Genomic DNA, 10,387 nt, shown 5'->3' with positions numbered 1-10,387 from the left:
GAAAATAACAACACAACAACAACACAACACCAACTACAACACAAAAACAAGAAAACAGCAACACAACACCAACAACAAGAAAATAACAACACAACAACACAACACCAACCACAACACAACAAGAAAACAGCAACACAACACCAACAACAAGAAAATAACAACACAACAACACAACACCAACCACAACACAACAACAACACAACAACAACCACAACACAACAACAACCACAACACAACAACAAGAAAACAACAACACAACACCAACACCACAACAACCACACTCCATCTGTAACTACGAGTTTCAAACTAAGAACCTATAAGTGACAACGAATTAGCTACTAACACCTCAAGACAATAAAAATGTACCTTAACTTATTTACAGAATATTTACAAAATATTTACGAAAACTTTACGTCTTTACAGAATATTTACAAAATATTTACGAAAACTTTACGTCTTTACAAAATCTTTACAAACTTTTCTGTTATCCTTTTGCCAGTTCAAGCTAACATGCTAACATGCTTACCCCCTGCCTGCTCCTCCCCCTGTCCTCCTCCTTCAGGAGGTGTCTGAGCTCCGTCTGAGGAGCAGCTCTTACTGTCAGGAAGTCTCTGACCTGCAGGAGGCGCTGCAGTGGAAGGAGAAGAAGATGGCGGTACGACAGATTCAGTATGTTAGGAGTCAGCTAATTCCTGTTTCACTTCCTGTCTGAGCACTAACCTGTGCTGCTTAACTCCTCCCTCTTATTCTCCTCCACATCCTCTATTCTCTTCCTCTCTCCCCTCCTCCCCTTTTTCTTCTCCTCCTCTTCCTTGTCTCCTACTTTTTCCTCCCTCTCCTCCTCCTCGTCTCCTCCTTATCTCTGCCGTCTCCTCTTCTCCTCTTTCCTCCCTCTCCTCCTTGTCTCCTCTTTCCTCCCTCTCCTCCTCCTCGTCTCCTCCTTATCTCTGTCGTCTCCTCTTCTCCTCTTTCCTTCCTCTCCTCCTTTTCTCCTCTTTCCTCCCTATCCTCCTCCTCGTCTCCTCCTCAGGCGTTAGAGCGTCACAGGGAGATCTCAGACATTGTGCGGATAGATCGTGATCGACTCGGACTCGAGGTGGTTCGACTCACAGATTTATTGAAGGTATTCGCGTCCTGACAGTGAGGTCACTTCCTGTGTGATGTCATCATCACCTGAATATTTACGAGCAGATTTAGGAGAACACCTGAACATGTTTGAAGAATGAGTGTGTGATGTCATGAAACGTCGCCAGCATCACTCAATCATTTAACCTGTGTAAATAAACTGCTGATCACTGATTGGTCGGATTTTATGACTTCCTCCTGGATAGACACACGGAGTCTTCATCGCTCCTAAGCTCTCAGCCAATGGGGAGGCGGCACAGGATGATGCTGAGGATGATGTCAGTGCAGACTCAGCCTCCCGATTGGCTCATGAATCGTCGCATGATGGCAGAACAAGCATGTTGGGTAAGAATAAACGAACATGGGTTCAGATCTCTAGTCGTTAAAACAGATTTAATGAAGACTTGTTTCTTTATATTTGATTCTAACCTGCATGACGTTCGGATTTTTCTGTAACTAACGCACGCTGTTAATATTTGTGTTTCGTTTTACTCACCTGGACGTCTCGTTGGATGTTTCTGAACTTCTCGTTGTCATGTTGACGTCGTCCTGCAAAAACAGAAATTCTGCTTTAGTTCCACCTCTAACCCCGCTGTGCTTGCGACTCCTACATCTCCTTCATGATCTTTCAGGGAAAGTTCCAGAAGATGAACATGGCGTCGTGAAGAACTGTGCGAACGATGAACGTTTACTGACAGTGAACGAGAAACGTCCCGGAGGATCTGACAGAAAAACACGAGACAAGAGACGTGAAAGAGATCTGAAGAAATTTAAACCCAGACTGAGATACAGTCGAGGGCGAGTCGCTCAGGTGTGTGAGGCCGGATCTGCAGTCCTTCGAGGAGAACCTGAACAACACAGAGGATCTGGACTGAGGGCGTCCACAGAGTCGGACCGGGTCAGAGAGCAGGCCGCGCTGGTCCTGACAGCTCTGAAGAACCTGATGATCCATCAACAGGAAGCAGGAGGAGGACAAGATGGCGGCTCAGATGTTCTCAGATGTTTGTTGGGCTCACAGGACTCAGGAAGAACCCAGCATGGAGACAGAACCCGTACAGACCAGGACAGAGGATCTGAAGCTCTGAGATCTGAGAACAAACTGAAGCTGGGAGAGGCCACTTGTGGAGAACAATCAAGTCCACCTGAGAATCTGGAGACCATGAAGGTTTCTATAGAGAAAGGTCAGGGTCCCACTCGGTCCTCAGCTCAGTGCTCAGCTTGGTCTGTACCAATCCAGATGTTTGTGGACTGGAGCCATTTGGAGGAGACTGTCCAGACTTTGATCCAAGTGTCCATCCTGAACAAGCTTTCTAAATCAGAGACGTCAAAAAAGCCGGGACCATTTCTTCAGATGAGTCCAGGTTCTGAGACACCAAAAAACACTTCAGACCACAGGTCTGATCCAGATCTTAAAGGTCATGCTGACAGACTCTCTGTGGAGGACTCTAAAAACCCAGGACATCCTGACAATGAGGAACAGAGATCTGGACTGTCAGGAAATCTAAAACACCATTCAGAGTCCCGGATAATCCATGTAACACCTGAAGACCCAAAGGAGGTCTGTGAAGAAGTCCAGGATGGTCCAGGAAATATGGACCAGGGACCAACAGAAGAACTGTCCCAAGTGGCTTCTGGTGTTGGAAACCTTCAGGTAGACGTAGTCCAGGTGGATGTGGCCCATTTGTCTGCAGAAGAACAGACATATCCTCAGGAGATCAGCTGCTCTGATAGACCCACAGAGTCTGTTTCAGATCAGGGTCGGGATTCATCCAGGAACCAGACGGTTCATGGAGGTCAAAGCTGCCTAGCTGTTCAAGACGTGGACGAGACAAAGGTCATAACTGATCAGAGGTCAAAGTTCAGACGACTTCTTGAACAAACAATTCTTCCAGAGTTCATCTTAAACCTTCAGGAAGGACATGCTCTCCAGGATCAACCGTTTGAAGAGTCCACAGGATCCAGTGCTAAACGATCAGCTGGAGACGTGGACAGCTGCGAGGAGGTGGACGAGCAGCGACCGCCGCCAACGCCACGGCAACCACAAACAGACTCTGTAATAGAAAACATAGACGTGGTTCACGTGGTGAGGAGACTGAACAGGAAACATAGAACAGACTGCAAGACCTCATAGAACAAGATCTCGTAGAACAAGATCCTCATACAACAAGACCTTGTAGAACCAGACCTCGTAGAACAAGACCTTGTAGAACAAGATCTCGTAGAACAAGGTCCTCGTAGAACAAGACCTCGGAGAACCAGACCTCGTAGAACAAGATCTCGTAGAACAAGATCCTTGTAGAACAAGACCTCGTAGAACCAGACCTCGTAGAACAAGACCTCGTAGAAACAGACCCCGTAGAACAAGACCTCGTGGAACAGGACCTCGTAGAACAAGACCTCGTAGAACCAGACCTTGTAGAACAAGACCTCGTAGAACAAGATCCTCGTAGAACAAGATCTCGTAGAACAAGACCTCGTAGAACAAGACCTCGTAGAAACAGACCCCGTAGAACAAGACCTCGTAGAACAAGACCCCGTAGAACAAGACCTCGTGGAACAGGACCTCGTAGAACCAGACCTCGTAGAACAAGACCTCGTAGAACAAGATCCTCGTAGAACAAGATCTCGTAGAACAAGACCTCGTAGAACAAGACCTCGTAGAAACAGACCCCGTAGAACAAGACCTCGTAGAACCAGACCCCGTAGAACAAGACCTCGTAGAACCAGACCTCGTAGAACAAGACCTCGTAGAACCAGACCTCGTAGAACAAGACCTCGTAGAACAAGACCTCGTAGAACAAGACCCCGTAGAACAGACCCCGTAGAACAAGACCTCATAGAACAAGACCTCATAGAACAAGACTTCAGGAAGCTGTTTGTTGGGTCTACTGCCCCCAGTGGCTGACGGGAGAAACACACTGTCTACTCTAATGGTTAAATATATTAATATTAAAAGTATTTTTGTCCAGTGATGTGATGTTTTTTTATTGTATCCAGTCTGTGACAGTTTGATTTGTGATCTGTGAAGCATGGTTGAGAGCCCTCCCTCTATCAGAACCCGTTGAGCCAGCCCCCTTCCCGGTAGAGGATGTACAGCGCCAGCTCAGCCGATGCAAGGTGGGTAAGGCTCCGGGTGCTGAAGGCCTGTGCCCACTCTTCTGTGAATCCTACCGGACTGTCACCATACCCACCCTCTGGAAAACTGCAACAATAATTCCTGTACCTAAAAAACCCTGGCCCACTGAACTCAACCACTATCGCCCTGTTGCTCTCACCTCCATTATAATGAAGTGCCTGGAGAAACTGCTGCCCCACAGCTGGACCCCCTCCAGTAGAGGGGCACAGAGGACGCTGTGGCCTGCCTGCTGCACCTCCTAGACTCCCCAGGTCACTTTATCAGAGTCCTCTTCGTAGACTTCAGCAGTGCTTTCAACACCATTCAAAGGCTTCTGAAACTACACCAGCTCAACACTGTTGTCTAACTCTGTTTGTGTTATACTCTGTTTTTCTGTGTATGAATGTTCTTTGGTGGGACTTGTCTGTTTGGACAGTAGCGGTGCTGTGGAAAAGAATTTCCCCTCGGAGACAAAGTCTAAATTCTAAAGTCTACTTATGTTATTATATTACGAAATCATGTTTGAAATACAAGTTATGAAGACTGTTGTTGTTGAAAATAAAAGTTTGATTCATGTGTGCTGCTCAGTTTTTTCAGTTTACATTTCTTTCATTTTATTTTATTTTTTTTCGTCAAAAACTCAAATATATTTGAAATATACTTAAATATTTAAAGTGACTGAATCCATTAAAAACATGGCTGTAAAAAGGTATGAGCTCAGTCCCTGCTGATCGGTAGTTACAGCTCAGTCCCTGCTGATCGGTAGTTACAGCTCAGTCCCTGCTGATCGGTAGTTACAGCAGAGTCCCTGCTGATCGGTAGTTACAGCTCAGTCCCTGCTGATCGGTAGTTACAGCAGAGTCCCTGCTGATGGATAGTTACAGCAGAGTCCCTGCTGATCGGTAGTTACAGCTCAGTCCCTGCTGATCGGTAGTTACAGCAGAGTCCCTGCTGATCGGTAGTTACAGCTCAGTCCCTGCTGATCGGTAGTTACAGCAGAGTCCCTGCTGATCGGTAGTTACAGCAGAGTCCCTGCTGATCGGTAGTTATAGCTCAGTCCCTGCTGATCGGTAGTTACAGCAGAGTCCCTGCTGATCGGTAGTTACAGCAGAGTCCCTGCTGATCGGTAGTTATAGCTCAGTCCCTGCTGATCGGTAGTTACAGCAGAGTCCCTGCTGATCGGTAGTTATAGCTCAGTCCCTGCTGATCGGTAGTTACAGCAGAGTCCCTGCTGATCGGTAGTTACAGCAGAGTCCCTGCTGATCGGTAGTTATAGCTCAGTCCCTGCTGATCGGTAGTTACAGCAGAGTCCCTGCTTGTGTTTTTAATGTTGTTGTGTAGTTAATGTTGTTGTGTTTTTAATGTTGTTGTGTAGTTAATGTTGTTGTTGTGTTTTTAATGTTGTTGTGTAGTTAATGTTGTTGTTGTGTTTTTAATGTTGTTGTTGTTTCAGAGCTGCGGTTGAAGAAGCTCTTCGAGGAGAGAGAGAGTTTACTGGATCAGGTGAAGTTTACATCCTTAATTTAAATGATTATTTAAATTCATATCATGCAAATCGATCAATGAATAAAATATATTTAGGACATCTGTTGATGTTTTTGCAGGTGAGACTGTTAAAGTGTGAACTGGATCAGAAGAACGGGACTGATGGAGTCCAGAATGCAGAAGTGGACGGCCAAGAGAACGGTGTGGACTCTCATCTGCTGGACCTTCAGAGTGAGACCTCTTCCTCTTTCAGCATCTTTGTTCTACTTCTTGTTTTCTTTTCGTGGTCTTCCTGATTATTGTCTTCAATCCCGTTTTGTGTTATTTCTTCAGGAGATGCGAACAGGCAGATCAGTGATCTGAAGTTCAAACTGGTGAAGTCCGAACAGGAAGTGACCACTCTGGAACAAAATGTGAGTCCTGGTGTTGACTCTTTCAATCTTTCTTTGAATATTCAGAGAACAGCGTCATCAGCATATCCAGAAACCTTTCCAGTTATTTGGGTACAGAGTGAATATGATGGTGGTCTCAGGAGGTCTGATGATCATCTTGTTTTTAACTCAGGTGATCCGACTTGAGGGTCAGGTGGCACGATACAAGTCGGCTTCAGAAAACTCAGAAAAGATCGAAGACGAGCTGAAGGTGGAGAAAAGAAAACTTCAGCGAGAGGTGACGTGTGTGTGTGTGGTTTGAAATATAAAATTTAAACTTTTGTTTGTAAATAAAGTTGAATTCATAGTTTTTTATTTTAATTTTGTGTCCACAGCTCCGCTCTGCGTTGGATCGGGTTGACGAATTGGAGCTCAGTAATCTCCACCTCTCCAAACGTCTAGACAAGATGAAAGCCAACAGGAGCGCCCTGCTCGCACAGCAGTGACACCCGGGTCCCAGTCTGCTCCCAGTCTGCATCCAGTCCCAGTCTGCCTTAAGTCCCAGTCTGCACCCAGTCCCAGTCTGCCCTGAGTCCCAGTCTGCCCTGAGTCCCAGTCTGCACCCAGTCCCAGTCTGCCCTGAGTCCCACTCTGCACCCAGTCCCAGTCTGCCCTGAGTCCCAGTCTGCACCCAGTCCCAGTCTGCCCTGAGTCCCAGTCTGCAGCGTGTCGCAGTCTGCACCCAGTCCCAGTCTGCACCCATTCCCAGTCTGCCCCAGGTCCCAGTCTGCACCCAGTCCCAGTCTGTCCCAGATCCCAGTCTGCCCTGAGTCCCAGTCTGCAGGTGGAGCCTGACAATCAGCGTTTGAATTCCTGTGCATGCAGCGGTAAGCTAGTTAGCGAGAGGAAAACAACCAAACGACCTGAAAGACAAACGCGATGGATCAGTGACATGAACCTCTGGTTGAATATTTAATCTTTACTCACAGCTGACACTAGGGGGCGCCGCTCCCCTGAGACTGTACAACAGAGAGACCCGAGTCAGACTCACTTTCTTTTTTTATTTTTCTCTTTAAATGTTTAAAGCAATATTTTCCACCCGTCTTATATTGGGTTTTGTTGTTGTTTCTTTTTTTGGGTTTTGTTGTTTCTTTTTTTTGGATTTTGTTATTGTTTCTTTTTTGGGGTTTTGTTGTTGTTTCTTTTTTTTGGATTTTGTTGTTGTTTCTTTTTTTGGGTTTTGTTGTTTATTATTTTTTGGAGGTTTTGTTATTGTTTATTTTTTGGGGTTTTGTTGTTTATTATTTTTTGGAGGTTTTGTTGTTGTTTATTTTTTGGGGTTTTGTTGTTTATTATTTTTTGGGGGTTTTGTTGTTGTTTATTTTTTGGGGGGTTTTGTTGTTTATTATTTTTTGGGGGTTTTGTTGTTTATTATTGTTTGGGGGTTTTGTTGTTTATTATTTTTTGGGGTTTTTGTTGTTGTTTATTTTTTGGGGTTTTGTTGTTTATTTTTGGGGGTTTTGTTGTTTATTATTTTTTGGAGGTTTTGTTGTTGTTTATTTTTTGGGGTTTTGTTGTTTATTATTTTTGGGGGGTTTTGTTGTTGTTTATTTTTTGGGGGGTTTTGTTGTTTATTATTTTTTTGGGGTTTTGTTGTTTATTATTGTTTGGGGGTTTTGTTGTTTATTATTTTTTGGGGGTTTTGTTGTTGTTTATTTTTTGGGGTTTTGTTGTTTATTTTTTGGGGTTTTGTTGTTTTTTATTTTTTGGGGGTTTTGTTTTTTATTTTTTGGGGGTTTTGTTGTTTATTATTTTTTGGGGGTTTTGTTGTTTATTATTTTTTTGGGGTTTTGTTGTTGTTTATTTTTTGGGGTTTTGTTTATTATTTTTTGGAGGTTTTGTTGTTGTTTAGTTTTTGGGGTTTTGTTGTTTATTATTTTTTGGGGGTTTTGTTGTTTATTATTTTTTGGAGGTTTTGTTGTTTATTATTTTTTGGGGTTTTGTTGTTTATTATTTTTTGGGGGTTTTGTTGTTTTTTTATTTTTTGGGATTTTGTTGTTTATTTTTTCAGACTGTAGATCAGTTTGAAGTTTTCAGAGCAAAATTCATTTTCTTCATATTTCTTTTTCATACATATTTGTTATTTCACAAGGCAGCGTGAGCCCCGCCCACCAGGTATCTGAGACTGTTCAGGTAAGGAAGGGGGCGTGGCCACCTGCATGTATATAAATAAAGAGCAGGTGACGACTCAGTCTTGAGGAATGTTCTAGATGATACTCTGACATCATTAATCACCAGCTTGAATGTTTGTGATCAGTCGTGAACACAAACACCTCCTGGACCACTCTTCTACAAAATCCCACAGTCCATAAATGCACCATGATGAGTTCATGTTGCAACAGGAAGTGACAATGTGTCTATGGTTATAACATGATCTATGAACTAAAGTGTCTCACTTCTTCTACTTTCATAGTACAGGAAGCCAACACGGTGATGGGATAGCACTACAGTCGCCATGGTTACAGGACACTGTGTTTCTGTCACTATGACAACAGAATGTTTGAATGTGATTGGAGGAAAGTTATTGTTTTAATTTGTGTTGATCAGAAACGTGAGGTGAAATATTAAAAACGTCTGTTTAGTCTTTCACACGTTTGTTTACATTTACATTTTATATATATAACACACACACACACACTCAGCTTCTCGTTTGAGAAACATTTTTGATTTGTAGATTCATGTTTTTATGTTAAAGTTAAAATAATGAAATACACAACAAGCTGCAGTTCGATGATTTTTATTTTGAACAAAAGATTCAATAAGTTAATGTTTGAACATATTTACAATCTACTGAAGAGTCTCATGTGTCCCAGCAACACCTGAACGCAGCACCAGGATCAATCCTCGCCGCAAAACTGAGAACATGTGACGACCGGCGGTCAGCGCATCCCCCAGATCCAATGATTCATCCCTCCATCAGCTGATTCATCCATCAGCTGATTCATCCCTTCATCAGCTGATTCATCCATCCATCAGCTGATTCATTCCTCCATCAGCTGATTCATCCATCCATCAGCTGATTCATTCCTCCATCAGCTGATTCATCCATCCATCAGCTGATCCATCCCTTCATCAGCTGATTCATCCATCAGCTGATGGAGGGATGTGTTCAGTGGTTTTGCGAGGCGTCAGGAGGACTGGACCAGCTCCAGTTTGGCTTCTGAAGACGATGACGGAGCGTCGATGATTTCTCCGGACATGAACAGTTCCTGTAACAGGAAACCAGTCAGTGACCCTTCACAATAAAATCTGTGAGTTCAAACAGCGTGATCGTGTTACATCCTGTTTCTCACCTTGTCGTAGATAACTTTGACGATGAGCGAGCAGCTGGGACACGACGCCACCTCCTCGCCACTCTCCAGATCCTCCTGAAATAAAAAAACAGACTCTGGATCAGAGAGACAACACGTCTCCACGGTAACCAAACAAGATGAACCTCACGTCTCCACGGTAACCAAACAAGATGAACCTCACGTCTCCATGGTAACCAAACAATGGATCCAGCTGCTGATGTCTACAGAACATCTTTGTCCTGATCACTTGAACTTCTACGTCTTTGATGTAAAAACTCAAACTACCAACCCCAGACCCCCTTCACTAAAGGGTTTTATTCACTGCCGGACTGAGAGCGCAACAGAGTCTTTGAGTTCATCCTCGATATAAAAACCAGACGAGTTGTCGGTTCACATCTTTTTAGAACTCTCACACAGCGCTACCTGTTAGCTGTTAGCTGTTAGCTCACTTACTTTGCTAATAGCGAACTTGTCTCCGCACGGACACGGGAAATAAAACGTCTCCGTCTCTTCGTCGAACTCGAAGTCTTCGATCTCCACTTCGTCGTGAAACACCGACATCTCATCTAAACAAAAAGAAACAAACAACAGTTCGGAATGTAACATGTAATCCAGCGTGGGGAGTGGCGCCGCGTGATGACGTACATCGCTGCGGTCTCGGCCGTGTGACGCAGTTCAGACACGTGTAGCTGCTGCTGCTGTCCAGCAGGGGGCGCCAGGTGATTATTTTCATTACAGTTTCTTCCAATTGCTAAAACACAATTTTGAAAACTCAGCTGATTTTTATCAAAACACAAAATATATCAAAATGAAGCTCTGAAAACAAAACTACATGAAACATTATCAAAATTTGACACACTTCATTCATATTAACAGATATTTGTCTAAAGATCCACACACTGTCGGTCATGATGAAGAGCATCTTTAGTTTGTTTTGT

General features: G+C 43.9%; 2 protein-coding genes across 14 annotated transcripts in view; one reads left to right on the top strand and one right to left on the bottom strand.

Moving 5' to 3' along the window:
- lrrfip1b (leucine rich repeat (in FLII) interacting protein 1b) overlaps positions 1-8,743 on the top strand; it is a 23,605-nt gene extending 14,862 nt beyond the window's left edge. For 6 of the 13 annotated variants that reach the window (XM_061032653.1, XM_061032655.1, XM_061032650.1 and 3 more), the window contains 8 exons: positions 563-655; positions 1,031-1,123; positions 1,332-1,470; positions 5,694-5,743; positions 5,845-5,956; positions 6,059-6,138; positions 6,290-6,394; positions 6,492-7,380. In XM_061032653.1, coding sequence (XP_060888636.1) covers positions 563-655; positions 1,031-1,123; positions 1,332-1,470; positions 5,694-5,743; positions 5,845-5,956; positions 6,059-6,138; positions 6,290-6,394; positions 6,492-6,602 — 783 coding nt within the window. In that variant the 3' untranslated portion in view covers positions 6,603-7,380. Of the gene's footprint in view, positions 1-562; positions 656-1,030; positions 1,124-1,331; positions 1,471-5,693; positions 5,744-5,844; positions 5,957-6,058; positions 6,139-6,289; positions 6,395-6,491; positions 7,382-7,410; positions 7,843-8,167 lie in introns of those variants that run through there. The other 7 variants (XM_061032649.1, XM_061032648.1, XM_061032659.1 and 4 more) reach the window with 4 other exon arrangements.
- Positions 8,744-8,879: 136 nt separating this feature from the next.
- On the bottom strand, positions 8,880-10,130 carry dph3 (diphthamide biosynthesis 3). The gene is made up of 4 exons (XM_061032466.1): positions 9,903-10,130; positions 9,450-9,524; positions 9,244-9,365; positions 8,880-9,067 (listed from the first exon to the last, which is right to left on the bottom strand). Exons 1-3 carry the CDS (start codon positions 10,053-10,055, stop codon positions 9,285-9,287), a joined length of 309 nt encoding a protein of 102 aa, XP_060888449.1. The 5' UTR covers positions 10,056-10,130; the 3' UTR covers positions 8,880-9,067; positions 9,244-9,284.
- Between the last annotated feature and the right edge of the window lie 257 nt (positions 10,131-10,387).

This window comes from Labrus mixtus, chromosome 24 (assembly GCF_963584025.1).
Source record: "Labrus mixtus chromosome 24, fLabMix1.1, whole genome shotgun sequence".
Taxonomy (NCBI): Eukaryota; Metazoa; Chordata; class Actinopteri; order Labriformes; family Labridae; genus Labrus; species Labrus mixtus.
Note: the sequence above shows the minus strand (reverse complement) of the source record. Positions and strands in the feature narration are given on the sequence as shown.